The following is a 15,708-nucleotide window of genomic DNA, read 5'->3' on the forward strand; positions in this document are numbered from 1 at the left end:
CTGAGCCGAAGGCAGTCGCTTAACCAACTGAGCCACCCAGGCGCCCTGAAGTATGTAACTTTTTAAACTTTTATTAAGCACATAATATACATCTAGTTGCTTCTTATCTAGTTTCGTTTAAGCTGATTATGGATTCATAGGAATTTTTACTTTAAATTTAGTTTCAATAAATCAGTCAAAAAAAGATATTTTACCTACATTCATTCAGATTTGTGAGAATACAAATGTTTTGCATTCCTCGGTGTTATAGTACAGATGTAAAATTCCTGAAAAACTTTGTCCTTTACCTACAAAGTTTCTTCATGAAAAGTTGCTTTATGCATGGTTTCACCAAGCACTTCCATTAAGCAGACAACAACTCTAGGTTTTTACAGATAACGAGGCTGGTTTAGGGGATAAAAAAAGATACATATTGAAAAAATATTTGAAAGTTGATTAAATTGGCAAAGGGGCACTTTTGATTAGATTCTCCCCAAAACCAAATAAAGCCTTTAAGAGACTTTGTATGAGTATCTGGAAACGGTCAAGGATTTACTTTTTTTCATTAAATACTAAATATTTTACCTTGTAGAAAACTAGAAAAATATCCTCCCCGCTGCACCAAAGCAAATAAAAGCAAGTGAAAGTACACCTTCCCCACTACAATAATATAGTTATTTTAGCCGATCATTCCATAAAATTAATTTCAAAGAAATTAAAAATTCACTGAGTACCACATATAATGCACTATATCAGATACTAACTAGAAAAATTAAAGCTAGGACACCATAGTTTATAGCAAAATGCTGAGGCTCTTGCTTATAGTTATTAATGCTAATGGAGCAAATAGTCATAAACAGACTCTTTGGATTAAACTGTATAGCCTGCTTATTAACAGAAGTAGCTATTTAAAGAAAGATCAAAAAGTAGATCCAAAAATTAATACATTCTTGATAGAGATATTACTATAAATTAATTTTCCTTTCTACACAAGAAGGAAAATTTTTCATAAGGTTAGTTATTATAAATCAACATTATATCTAATGAAAATCACACTTTAAGGAAGCACTGTGGCTTTGTAGCCCAAACCAAGAGAGGTCAACTGACAACTATGTCACCAGTTCATCCAAACATCAAAGGAAATGGATTTATATCTTCTCTGTACCAAACTTAGGATACTAAAATTAATGATACTATTTAAAACAGCCACTCCATTTAAAATGACATATTAAAAATGCTGTTAAATGTTTACAGTACTCATTTGTTTCTCACAATCTTGCTGAGTAGGAAAAAGAAACAATATCAACTTTATTTTATGAATAATGGAACGAATCTCAGTAAAGTTAACTGGCAGATCTAGGACTAGTCATCTTTCCTGTGTTTCATTTACCTTTATCATCATCATTATAGTAAACACTGTATTAGAGTTAACTATGTGCCAGACATTGTTTTAAGTACTTAATCTGTATTAAGTGATTTAATCCTCATAACCCTCTGAGTTAAGTCCATTACTATTATTCCATTTCCCAGAAAACCAAGGCACACAGAGGTTAAGTAACTTGTCTGAAGTTAAAAAGCTTAAGTGAGGGGTGCCTGGGTGGCTCATCTGGTTAAGCATCTGCCTTTGCCTTTGGCTCAGATCATGATCCCAGGACCCTGGGATGGAGCCCAGCTTCGGGATCCCTGCTCAGTGGGGAGCCTGCTTCACCTTCTCCCTGCTTGTGTGCTCTCTCTCTCTCAAAGAAATAATAAATAAAATCTTTAAAAAAAATTAAAAGATTAAAATAATGAATGAATGAATGAATGAATGAGTGAATAAATAAATAAAAAGCTTAAGTGGCTGAGCCCGATTTGAACCCAGGTAGTCTGCTTCTCAGTTCTGTGCTCTTTACCAATTCATTACACTACCTCTCAAGTATCCATAGCACACCTCTGTGAAAGCTATATATTAAGAGTTAACATATCATAAGCATTTATTTTATATAAAACCCCACAAGCTTAGAAATAAATTTTAAATATTAACACTACATATAATATAAATAGAAATAAATATCCAGATTAATTCTTTAATAAAACACAAAACTCAATCAGGAAAGAAACAAAATAGTATAATAGAAAGCAGGAATAAATGAATATTCAATAAACCATGTAAGTTGGAACAAATAAATAACTTAATGAGTGGAAAAGGTGGCCAAAATGTTCACAATAGCAAATAATGAAGAGATGATTTAAATTTTCCTTTGAAATGTTTATTTGAATGTCAATATGTAATATTCTGGTAACTTAGATCATTTCAATTAACATAAGCCATCATTTAAAGGACAGTTTGAAGGAGCTGCAAAGTTGTCCAATTTCCCTTTTGCACTTCTAAGCCCACAGCAATCCAAGGGGTGAAACTAAATGCCATCTTAAAAGAGCTGCCAGTTAGGCCATGCAGTATCTTTCAATACTTTCCTAGTCTAATGTAAAGGATGAATTTAAATGTTTGGGCTTAAAAGTCACCCACAGGTTCTAAGACAAAGGTGATGGAAAATAAAAGTGACAATAGTAGAAACAATTACTGTTATAATCTACCTTGTTTAATTATGCCAACAATAATCTACCTACAAGGGCGCCTGGGTGGCTCAGTTGGTTGAGCGACTGCCTGCGGCTCAGGTCATGATCCTGGAGTCCCAGGATCGAGTCCCGCATCGGGCTCCCTGCTCAGCGGGGAGTCTGCTTCTCCCTCTGACCCGCCCCCTTCTCGTGCTCTCTCTCTCTCATTCTCTCTCTCAAATAAATAATTAAAATCTTAAAAAATAGTAATAATAATAATCTACCTACAAGATATAACTCATCCTCACCAATTACCTGAGAATAAAGCTCAGTAGAGAATCTAAATTTATAATGAAAGATTCTTGCAAATTGTGTAAGTGTAAAATAAAAGGTGAACTAGATCTTTCTCAAAGATTTAAAACATTATCCATAATGTTAAAAAAACTGTGACAATTTATACTTCAAAATTATAACTATATTCCTAATACTATGCTAAATCACAGAAAGCAACAAAAGTTAATTAAAAAATACAAACTATCTCGGGGCGCCTGGGTGGCTCAGTCGTTAGGCATCTGCCTTCGGCTCAGGTCATGATCCCAGGGTCCTGGGATCGAGCCCCACATCGGGCTCTGTGATCGGGGGGAAGCCTGCTTCTCCCTCTCCCACTCCCCCTGCTTGTGTTCCCTCTCTCGCTGTCTCTCTCTGTGAAATAAATAAATAAAATCTTTTAAAAATAAAATAAAATAAAATAAATAAAATAAAAAATACAAACTATCTCATAGCAACCAAAATCTCTATGGATAATAAAAGCTTTTGGAGAGTAGCGATGCTATCTAATGGTGCCACCTTGTGGAAAATACTGAAGAAAGTTGAGTTTTGAAACTCAACCTTCAACTGTCCAAAGGAAAAGTAAACAGGTCTTGGAAAGATGCTCAAATAAATCTAACACATAAAAAAAATTTAATCCTAACTGTGGCAGTAATACTCAATGATCAGGTTTAATCCATGATCATAAACATCCCTTCTGAACTTGAATTAAATATTTAATATTTAAAGATGTTATCAATTCCAAATAAATCAATACCTGTCAAAAGTATTAAATCACAAAGTAAAATTTAAGTTGTGTAATACTTAATCACTTCAATTTCAAATTTGAATTTACTAATGAACTAAAGTGCCTTAAAAAGGTGAGAATGTTATGCTACAAATTTTATAGAACCTACCTACAAACTATGTGAGCCACCTTGAAGCAAAATTATAATTGCTAATAAAAAAAAAGTTTCAATCTTACACTTTTATCTGATGCATGAATATCTATGTTTCCATAAACTGTTCCCAGACAGATCACTTTGCCTCCTTTTGTTTGAACATGTAATTTTTGACTCTGAAAGACAAATACAAAAATATAGAGAAAAAAAATAAATCTGATGTAGAGTAATAAAAAAAATTCCAACATTTTATAAATTTCTTTTTAAATAATAATAAAGCAGCAAAAGGAACCAGGAATAAACCAGAAATGCACTGTTTGGATAATAACATCAACTGGGAAAGAACATCAACTGCTGTTAAGGGATTAAATAAGCCATCCGTACTCATTAGAGAAAAAGAGTAGCTTCACTGAAGAAGGGTCTGGGAATATAAGATCACTGTGACTGGCTAACTAAACATAAATGTTGAGGAAGATGATAATAATTACTATTACCGTTCATCGTTATTAATAATTATCATTATTAATAACAATAATAGTTACCATTACTTGATTTTCTTTGTACCAAATACAGTGTTTGCTACTTTACATGACTTATTTAATCTTCACAACTCAGAAATAAGTGTTATATTTTTCCAATTTTTAGAGGAAGAAATTCAAGAATCAGAAAAGTAAAATAACTTTATCAGATGACAGAAAACAACGAAATATAAACTAACAGAATCAAGGTCTGTATGATTTCAAAATCCACATCTGTGGCTGGAGTCTTCTGAAGGATATATTCATACTTAAGGTACAGCCCACTGATTATATTAAACTTTCTAGCATATCACACCCCAGAAAATGGAACTTGGGTGAAAATGTCTCAAGCACAAATAAAACAGCAGTCACCGTTATCCTCCTCTGTCCAAAAAAAAAAGTGTGTGGAGTGGTGAGGGGTCCTGGGGGGGGTGGGGGGAGAGAAAGATTTGATTTCACACTTGGCAACTGTGGAAAAACTACCATAGGTCTATAAAAAATCAGTTTTTTTCCCCAAAGTAATAGCAATATAGCTGGAACCATGAAGAGATGATATTTTCCAGCTTCTGTTACCTCTGAGGGGTTGCTAAGTTCTTGCCAACAGAATTTAAATGGAAATGCTCTGTGCAATTTCAAGGCTATTGCTTTTAAGAAGAGTTGGTGTGCCTTCTTTATGCTCTGCCCCTTCCACCAGATGAGTGCAGATTACAGTAAGATTTTAAGAGATGGCAAAGCCGGAAGATGGAAAGAACCTAGAATCACTAAATAGAAGAGCCACCCAGACACTTGAACAAAAGCGAGAAATAAACCATAGTTGTACATGAGCCATTAGATGTTTGATCTATTTTTTAGAGTAGCTTGCTTTACCTTAACCATTACATACATCTTCAGTTCTGCCATAATCATTAAAAAAAAAAAAAAAAGGTAAATAGCAAAGGAAGAAAAATAGCAAAAGCACAGTCACCAACATCATGACCAGCAACAGCACAGAAGTGTCTAAATCGTAGGGAAAAATTAAATTCAAAACAACCATATACCTTCTGGTTGCTTTACTCAAGGGAAAAAATAGAAAAACCTTAGGCAAAAAAAGCCCAGGAAGGAATTGCAAAAAATTTAGTGAAAGGGACAAAATGAATCATTCTTAAAAAGTTTACCTATATTACAGTGGTAGACTACTTTATGCCCACAGAGACAGGAGTCTGAAGTCAAACTGCATTTTAAACATAGTATTTATCAAGCAATTGATAAACTTTTGAAAAGAGTACCTCCAAAACAAATGTTACTTTAAATCAAGCTTACATGAATTTCTAGAGAGTCTATGAAACTTAATGAAATTGAAAACAAAACTTCACATATGTGTGAATTTTTTTTCTAAGGAGACAATCATCATTTTCAAAGAGGGCTAAGGCTCAAAGATATCAAGAGTTACTATTGTAACTTAAAACTAATCTAATTCCAAAAAATTAGATTATAAGGTTTTTTAAAAATATATAAAACAAAATAAATAAATCAGAACCAATACAGTATAAACTACTGTATTGCATTTTTTAAAAATGCAAATGTGTGGCCTTCCATGAGTTATGTATGTTGCCTAAAAAATTTCTTTACTTATTCTCTAAGAGTGCAGAATAAATGTAGTATTGCCATATATTTTGCTCAACAGTAAAGAAATGACATGGATAGAACTAGAGGGTATTATGTTAAGCGAAGTAAGTCAATCAGAGAAAGGCAATTATCATATGATCTCACTGATACGGAATTTAAGAATCAAAACAGAGATCAGAGGGGAAGAGAGAAAAAAACAAAACAAGACGAAACCAGAGAGGGAGACAAATCATAAGAGACTCCATCATGGGAAACAAACTGAGGGTAGCTGGAGGGGAGGTGGATGGGGGAATGGGGGGCGGGGTGGAGACATGAGATAACTGGGTGATGGACATTAAGGAGGGCATGTGATGTAATGAGCACTGGGTATTATATAAGACTGATGAATCAAAGACCTATACCTCTGAAACCAGTAATACATTATATTAATTGAATTAAAATTTAAAAATTATCCACAAAAAAAATAAAATAAAAAGATATATATATTTTACATATGAACAAGTACATACATAAATGATTATAAAAATATGAACAGAGGCTGTGTTTCCAGATGGTCGCAGGTCACTCAAGCAACGCAGCCTTGTGGTTTTAGCACATGAGCTCTAGACAGACTTAGGTTCAAGTCTTGGCTCTGTCATTCATCAACTATGTGACCTCAGCAAGAAACATCTCCTGGCCTCATCTTCCTCATCTGTCAAATAAGGAAGCACGTAGCTCCCAGGGCTGCTCTGCTGATTAAATGAGATGATATATGCAAAACTCTTAGCAAGGTCTCTGGTGTGTAGTAAATAAAGCCACTTATGAGTGTTTTTAAAAAAAAAAAAAAGAAAGGTGGAAAGAACATGAGCTTGGAAATTAAGAAAGACCCAAGTTCAAATCTCAGCTTAATTTATTAGCTATTTGAACCTAAATGAGCTCCTCAATCTCTCGGTGCCTGAGTTTCATCCTTGGTTAAGGGGAGATATTATAACTCAAAGATTAAATGAAGGCTTAGCCAAGTTTCCTGGTACAAAAAAGACCCAGTAAACAATAGCTATTATTATTGCTATAAACATTTTATCAAACAGATCAAATATATTTATGCCCTTAAAATGAGTGGAAAAGAAACTTATATTAATAGACAATCATTAATTCAAGATAATAATATTGTACATTTAAAAATTAAACAAGATCTTTCACCAAGTGCTCCTATTTATGAATTTAAGTCAGTTATATCCTAAGATCTTAAGAATAATTCTCTTGATCTGGTATACCATTAGGATCCATTGGACCCAATTTTAGCTCTTGAATTTTTTTTAAACTATTCTATTTGTAAGGACTGATATTTCATGATTTTTATTTTCTTAGAGGTCTTCCAAAGAACATATAGAAAATTTACTCACTTTTAAAAAATAGAATAAAACACATTCTATCTTAAAATTACTATATCCATCTACTGGACTCTTCTGTAAATCTAAAATACATTATTGGCTCTTAGTGTTCTTACTTTTCACATCTTATAATATTCTGCTATTTCATTATCCTAGGAATTACTTCATCATAATTCATCAGTTACTGTCAACCATGCTTAAAAAAAAATGGTAAGACAACAGAAGAATTGAAGGACTTGCCTAGAATGGTAGTTCTCAACTAAAGGTGATTTTGCCCCCCAGAGAACATTTGGCAATGTGAAGGTGTTTTTCATTGTCATAACCAAGGAGTGTGCTACTTGAATTTAGTAGGTAGAAGCCACAGATGCTTCTAAACAGCCCGTGACAACAAAGAATTATCTGGTTGAAAATATCAATAGTACCAAAGTTGAGAAACCATTTTTTCTTTTATGCCCATAATGGCAGGAGGAAGAAAAATGACCAAAAAAGATCTCTCAGAATTATCACATGAATCAAAAGAAAAAAGCAAAGAGATCAACAGTAGGATAGTAGCTTCTGATTTAAAAAAATTTTTTTAATCTGCAGACTCTTTTGTGATTTTGAATACATTTATATTTGAACAGTACCCATAGAACTATCAATTTTTTAATGGCAATATATTTTTTATTAAGTTTTTAATTTTAATTCCAGTATAGTTAACATATAGTGTATTAGTTTCAGGTGTATAGTGCAGTGAGTCAACAATTCTGTGCATTACTCAGTGCTCATTAGGGTAAATGTACTCTAATCCCCATCACCTATTCCACCCAACCCCCCACCCCACCTACCTCCCCACTGGTAACCATCAGTTTGTTCTCTTTAGTTAAGTGTCTGTTTCTTGATTTCTTTTTGTTTCCCTTTGCTCGTTTGTTTTGTTTCTTAAATTCCACATGAGTGAAATCATATGGTATCTGTCTTTCTCTGACTTATTTTGCTTAGAATACCCTTGAGTCTAGGTCCATCCATGTTATCACAAATGGCAGGATCTCATTCTTTTTTATGTCTGAGTAATATTCCAGTGTGTGTGTGTATACATACCACATCTTATTTATCCATGCATCTGTGGATGGACACTTGGGTTGCTTCCATATCTTGGCTATTGTAAATAATGCTGCAATAAACATAGTGGTCTATATATCTTTCTGAATTAGTGTTTTTGCTTTCTTTGGGTAAATACCTAGTAAAGCAATTACTGGACCATATGGTATTTCTATTCTTCATCTTCTGAGGAATGTCCATACTGTTTTTCACAGTGGTTGCACCAATTTACATTCCCTAGTGCCCAAGGGTTTCCTATTTTCCATATCCTCACCAACACTTACTATTTCTTGTCTTTTTGATACTAGCCATTCTGACTAGTGTCCAGTGATATCTCATTATGGTTTTGATTTGCATTTCCCTGATAGTTAGTGATGTTGAGCATCTTTTCATGTATCTGTTGGCAGTGTGTTTTCTTTGGAAAAATGTCCTTTCGGGTCCTCTGTCCATTTTTCCATTGGATTTTTTGGTTTTTAGGTGTTGAGTTGTGTAAGTTCTTTATATATTTTGGATATTAACCCCTTAGCAAATATATCATTCACAAATATCTTCTCCCATTCACTAGAACAGTACAAGGATGAGAAGCAACTTCCAATCCTGGACAAAACCAAGTTCCTTCTACCTGATCATGTCAACATGAGTGAGCTCATTAAGATAATTAGAAGGTGCTTACATTTCAACACTAATCAAGCCTTCTTCCTGTTAGTGAACAGACAGCATGGAGAGTGTGTCCACGCCGATTTCTGAAGTGTATGAAAGTGAGAAGGATGAAAATGGATTCCTGTATATGGTATATGCCTCTCAGGAGACATCTGGAATGAAATTGTCTCTGTTAAGACTAGAAAAATGCATCTATTCTAAAATTTTTTTAAACTCTTACCAAGAAAGAAAAAAGGGATGTTACCAACTGAGATTGATCAGTTCATCCAATCAGAGACCATCACAACAGTAGTGTTCCTGCCTGAGTTTTAGAAAGTTGTTTTTGCACTGTAAGCAGGAAAACTGAGCTCCAAATGAGCACATCCAGCTTTATTTAACCTAGGCTGTTTTGTTTTCAAATTTAGAAGTTTAAAAATAATATACTTTGCATTCTAAAAAAAAGGTGTTTTATTCATGGTTTCCTTTGCTGTGCAAAACCTTTTTATTTTGTGTAGTCCCAATAGTTTTTTGTTTTTCTTTGTTTTGTTTTTGCTTTTGTCTCCCTTGTCTGAGGAGACATATCCATAAATATGTTGCTAATGCTGATGTCCAAGAGATTACTTCCTATGTTTTCTTCTAGGAGTTTTATGGTTTCAGGTCTCACATTTAGGTCTTTAATCCATTTTGAGTTTATTTTTGTGTATGATGAAAGAAAGTACTCCAGTTTTATTCTTTTACAAGTAGCTGTCCAATTTTCCCAGCTTCACTTATTGACAAAATTATCTTTTCTCCATTGTATATTCTTGCCTCCTTTGTCATAGATTAATTGACCATATAGATGTGGGTTTATTTCTGGGTTCTCTATCCTGTTCCATTGATCTATGTGTTTATTTTTGTGCCAGTTTTGTGCCTGTTTTGATTATTATAGCTTTGCAGTATATCTTGAAATCTGGGATTGTGACACCTCTAGCTTTGTTCTTCTTTCTCAAAATTACTTTGGCTATTCAAGATTTTTGTGGTTCCATACAAATTTTAGGATTATTTGTTCTAGTTCTGTGACAAATGCTATTGGCATTTTGATAGGGATTGCACTGAATCTGTAGATTGCTTTGGGTAATAAGGATATTTTAACAATATTAATTCTTCCAATCCCAAATATATCTTTCCATTTGTTTGTATCATCTAGCTTCTAATTTTGATTATGAAACTAAAAATATAAGATACTGAGTTTTCAGAAGACAATATTCTAGATGAATTTTCTGAAGGTCAAGCATGGATGAGTGAACAATATATTTCTAAAGGCAAAAAGGAACTATGAATATTCTTATCCAGTTAGTCATTCAACATGAAGACTTCATTGTGTATCTTTTACAACAAGAACCTGAACCATCTTATTTTTCTAAAAGGGCATATAATAGTATTCTTTAATCTTTTGTGATATTTGTGCAATTACATTTATTTGAAATGGTTCACATGTGAACAGATACTAAAGACAGGGTGCAAATAAAAGTGACTGAAACAAATGATATAAAAATTTTTAAATGCATCAATCATTCTAATTAGTGCTTATGATAAAAATGAAAATGTTTTAAAATTATGAAGCATAGGTGACTGACTTCTCTTCAACAAAGTTATATGCCATCAAAGTTTAAGCTTTGTGTTTTGAATATGCAAATATAAGAAGCGTTTTGAATATGCAACTGTAAGAAGTACCAATAGTAATGACAAACCAGCTGCTATCAGAGATGTATTTGAAATCATTTACAGCTGAGATCAATCTAATTTTAAGAAAATTGAATATAAAAGTGTTATTACAAAACAAGACGAATCATTTGTTGTTTAGCAAAAATACCTACTTAATCCTTAAGTAATGAGCTACCTAGTGCTCGCTTCGGCAGCACATATACTAAAATGAGCTACCTAGTACGTTAAAAATGTGACGAATATTTTAAGCATATTTGTAGTGCTTAAAGACTTTTCCTTACTCTAATAAATGGAAGAAAGCCATTTGTTAAACCTAAAATTTCTTTGGAGTACCTGGGTGGCTTAGTCAGTTAAGCGTCTGTTTTCAGCCCAGGTCATGATCCCGGGGTCCTGGGATCAAGCCCCGAATCAAATCGGACTCCTCAGCGGGGAGCCTGCTTTTCCCTCTCCCTCTGCCTCCTTCTCCCTCTGCCTCCCCCTCCCGCTGCCTGCTGCTCTGCCTCCTTGTGCGCTCTCTGTCAAATAAATAAATAAAATCTTAAAAAAAAAAAAACACTAAAATTTAACTTAAGATCTTAGAATACTAAGAATGTATTATGAGTTTCACTGTACACTTTGAAATGAAATCTTAAGGAAAAATAAAAATGAGGAAAACCTTCAAAGTTGCTACAAACCTTTATACTTGCAAAACAGAACTGATTTCAAGACAAAATTTTTGCCAGAAATGTCTGAGATGAATAAATAATACTCAATATTCTCAACACGTGATACTCAGAATAATAGTGTTAGTTTGACACTGCAGCTCAAAGTTTACAGTTTTTTAAAACAACAAGATTTAAACACAATTAGGAAAATGTTTATACCTTAACAGACTGTAAGATGACAGTCCCCTGCTCAGTTTCAATTTTACAATTATCACACTCAATATTTTGGATTTTTACACAGCCAGAACCTGATGACTTGATATTCAAATCTAGAAATGAAAAAAGAAAAAGCAAATTAGTACTATGGCTAATGAGCTCCAAAGCATTTTAGTACCCCCCAGAAATCCAGCTCCTCAGTTCCAATCATAATATTACTGAACTCCGGAGAGAGCATAGTTGTCAGCATCTAAGGGGTCTCCACCACAGCAACAGGACAAATGTAGTGCCCTCTTCTGCTAGCTTTTAGAAATAAAGCAGTTATTTCTATTGACCTATATCATCTAAAGAGGGAAAGTAATATAGGAGAAAAGTAAAAGAGGGCAGAGACTCCAAGTAATACACATTCCTGGTAAAGATCATAGAAGCCTCTTCCCCACTGAGAAAACAAACACAAACACACACACACGTGTACCCCACACACCACACCACACACACACACAGGTTCAAGTAAGACTACAGGAAGTTAAAAAGTCATTATGGTAAACTGAATAAGCCAGTTAGCCTCTTCTCCCTTATATTCACGAAGATTTAAAGGTTTCCAAACCTCGTATAAATTAAAAGCATATTGTAGGAGTAGTAGATCTGTGTTTGTTGACCCCACGCAAACTACTGGGCCTTAACACAACAATTTAATAGTTATGGCATAAAAATAAATTTCTACAGTTTTGTATATGGCAGTCTCTGTAAAGGTTTTAAAAACAGCAATACTTTGGTCATAATAATCTAAAATATATAAACCAATAATTTTATCCCAGAATTACATGGATGCAAATGTAATTAATCAGTTTTTACCCGAGTTGAGTAGTGTTACAACATAGCCTTGATCTAAGGCAGCAGTGATAGACATGTAGAGAAGGAAATATATTACAAATATCCTCTACCCCCACTAGACAGGTAGAAAAGCCCAGCACTGAGTGGCAGTAATGCTACCCTTACCCACTCACAGAACTGGAGGAACAAGTAGATATGAAGAAAACTGAATTATGTTGATTTGAGGAGCTCATGGAATAGACACCTGAAATGGTAAATCGGAAATGGGATTCTGGCTCTAAGAAGAGGAATCTACAAATGAGGTTAGAGATCACCAGCACAGATAGTTCCATTTTCATCTGTGTTACCATAAAATTTTGCTTACTCTATTTCAATACTCAGTCCATTTTTTTATTATGATAATATATTGGCAAATCTTCCTCCCCACCCCAGACTGTTACATTTTGAGGTCAGGGTCTCTTATTCATCTAGGCTAGTTTAAAGAAGTTGAGAAGCAGTAAACCATAGTGGCTGAGCAGACTCCAGTCAGTTCAAATTTCAGCTCCACCGCTTTATATCTGAGAGAGAACAGGCATATTTTTTGATCTACTCCCCATCAGAATGTAAGTTTCATGAAGGCATGGATTTGTTCACCCACAATAAATACTTATTTCATGAAACTTGCTATATCTCAATTTCCTTATGTGAAACAGTGCCAATAACAATATCTACTCGATGGTAGATTGTAAGGATTCGAAAAGATTATCTTATAAGTATTAGCTGCTGGGACGCCTAGGTGGCTCACTGGTTTAAGCCAGCTCAGACCATCAGGCTCCTAGCATCCAGCCCCGCATAGGGCTCCTTGCTCTCCCTCTGCCTGCCGCTTCCCCTGCTTGTGTTCTGTCTCTCTGACAAATAAATAAAACCTTTAAAAAAAAAAAGAAAAGAAGTGTTAGCGGCTATGACGATCATCATTAGTATCATCCTTCAGTCCCAGGAAGGAGAGCCTGGGGAGACTTTCCCGGGGAGCCTGCTGTGTACACACTGGCTTGCATTTGATAATTATTATGGAACCCAAATACCTAGAACCCTGCAGGCGTTGTCAACTGGTCCCCCGGGGCAGTTTTACTATGTGTTTGTGTTTGTGTTTTTTCAAAGACTGCTACTCACGGAAAATTTACAAGGGAGATAGGTAAGTTAGAAGCCGGGTGCCTATCTGAAACCGAACACTTGGTCCAGGTTAGATATGGTACATCCTACAGACAGAGCTGTTTTGGAACAGACCCCAAGCTGTGTATAGGCAAGGGGAAATGTGAATAGACTGCCATACCACTGAATGGATTATCAAGAAGCTTCAACCCTGAAAAACAAACCACCTTTCTTTTGACAAAGTGCAGTGACAGAAAAATAGGAACTACGTGCCAAAGGAGAACGAACATAAGGGTTCCACAAATAATAGTTGACTTAGATTATTCCAAATGATGTTCCACTGGATTTATAAAATTTCTATCATTGGGAACCTGAAGTCTAACTTTCATTAGGAAGCTCAAAGTAGAACAGAAAAAAAAAAAAAAAAAAAAGAGGCAGGTTCCGAGGCGGGGGGCAACTAAATTAGGTTAGAAAGTCAGATCCAAGGGCGCCTGGGTGGCTCAGTTGGTTAAGCGACTGCCTTCGGCTCAGGTCATGATCCTGGAGTCCCGGGATCGAGTCCCACATCGGGCTCCCTGCTCAGCAGGGGGTCTGCTTCTCCCTCTGCCCTCTTCCCTCTCGTGCTCTCTGTCTCTCATTCTCTCTCTCTCAAATAAATAAATAAAATCTTTAAAAAAAAAAAAAAAGAAAGAAAGTCAGATCCAAAGGGACCAATTAAAAGTGCACATCAGCTTAATCTCACAAGTTCTCTGGCTGTGCCCTGGGACCCAAACCCGTTTTCACTTCACTTGCCAAACTTCAGCGGCGCGTTCACCTCCACGGATGCCTGGGGGTCGATGGTGTCAGACACGATGGCTACCTCCTCCAGCGCCTCGTCGTACTTCACCTGCAGGCCCGCCAGGTCCCGCGCCCCGCCCTCCGCTGCTCTCACCGCGACCAGCACGCGGTCGCCATCTCGGTAGGTGAGGGGGTCCAGGGGCCTTACGGCCAAATGACACGGAAGCCGCGCCCGCAGCCGACCGAAGGGGCTCACCAGCAGCGCCCACTCCTTCAGAGTCTGGTGCGCGAGGCCTGGCGGAGAGACCGCGGGCTCGGATCCCGGCTGGCGCTCGCCCCCACCAGAGCGGTACCGCCGGGCCGGGCCAGCCCGACACGCCCAGGGCCGCGCAGCTCGGAGCTGGCTGAGGCGGAGGCAGCCGAACCCCCAGCCCGAGCGGGGGGCGAACATGGCGCGCCCCTCTCGCGCTCCACAAATCACCTCAGCCGTAGGCCAGTCTCGCCACGGCCAGTCTATTTGACCACCGCACAGGCTCAAGTCAAAGGGGAGACGTTTGCAAAGATTTGCTGAACCCAAACTGCTCACTTTCTTCGGCAATTTAAGCCTCAGCCGCACACGCCTCCGCGGCAAGTTGGAATTTCACAGCTGTAAGTATCCACTCCGACCTGGACTCCTCGTCCGTGCCCGCCCCCTTTCGCAAAGGCGCATGGGATAGGTAGTTCTAACGGGGACGAGAGGTCGTGGGGCTCCGGGAAGTTTGGAAACTACATATCCCAAGAGGCAATGCGCAGGGTAGAAGGGGTAGTAAGAACAAGTGTTACCCGAACTCAGAAGACGCGCGCTCGTTGCCTGAAGCCCATTAGCCATTGGAGGAATTGGGGAGGGGGGGTGGAACCTACTTGGGAATCCAACTGGCCAATGGAGAGCGCGGAAGGAGCAAGGTGGGCAGGACTGCGTGGTTTCCTTGGATACTGAGGACGCGACTTCTTTGGAGAAGGTGGAGCTTTGGAGTGAAACCCTGGAGGTCCTAATCTACCGAGAAAAATACGAACCTAAATAAGGATCAGGACCAAGTTAAGGGGTAAGAAACCGGGCTTTTAAAAAGGTGAGAACTAGGGGTGCCTGGGTGGCTCAGTAGGTTAAGCTTATGCCTTCGACTTAGGTCATGATCCCAGGGTCCTGGAATCGAGTCCTACCTCGGGCTCCCTGCTCAGAGGGGAATCTGCTTCTCCTTCTGCTCCTTCTCCGGCTTCTGCTCTCTCTCTCTAAATAAATAAATAAAATCTTTTTTAAAAGATTTTATTTATTTATTCATGAGAGAGAGAGAGAGAGAGAGAGAGAGAGAGAAGCAGGCTCCCAAGGAGCAGGGAGCCCGATGCGGGACTCGATCCCGGGACTCCAGGATCATGACCTGAGCCGAAGGCAGACGCTTAACCATCTGAGCCACCCAGGCGCCCTAAATAAAATCTTTAT

General features: G+C 37.0%; 1 protein-coding gene across 2 annotated transcripts in view; it reads right to left on the reverse strand.

Moving 5' to 3' along the window:
* The window catches only part of FAM185A (family with sequence similarity 185 member A), a 70,763-nt gene extending 55,801 nt beyond the window's left edge, over nt 1-14,962 (reverse strand). Inside the window, exons 1-3 of one of the 2 annotated variants that reach the window (XM_035020423.1) lie at nt 14,250-14,962; nt 11,499-11,608; nt 3,806-3,898 (exon numbers count right to left, since the gene is read on the reverse strand). In XM_035020423.1, coding sequence (XP_034876314.1) covers nt 3,806-3,898; nt 11,499-11,608; nt 14,250-14,685 — 639 coding nt within the window. In that variant the 5' untranslated portion in view covers nt 14,686-14,962. The remainder of the gene's footprint in view (nt 1-3,805; nt 3,899-11,498; nt 11,609-14,249) is intronic. The other variant, XM_035020422.1, reaches the window with a different exon arrangement.
* Nucleotides 14,963-15,708: the final 746 nt, after the last annotated feature.

This window comes from Mirounga leonina, unplaced genomic scaffold (assembly GCF_011800145.1).
Source record: "Mirounga leonina isolate KUSES-001 unplaced genomic scaffold, KU_Mleo_1.0 Mir_174, whole genome shotgun sequence".
Lineage (NCBI taxonomy): Eukaryota > Metazoa > Chordata > Mammalia > Carnivora > Phocidae > Mirounga > Mirounga leonina.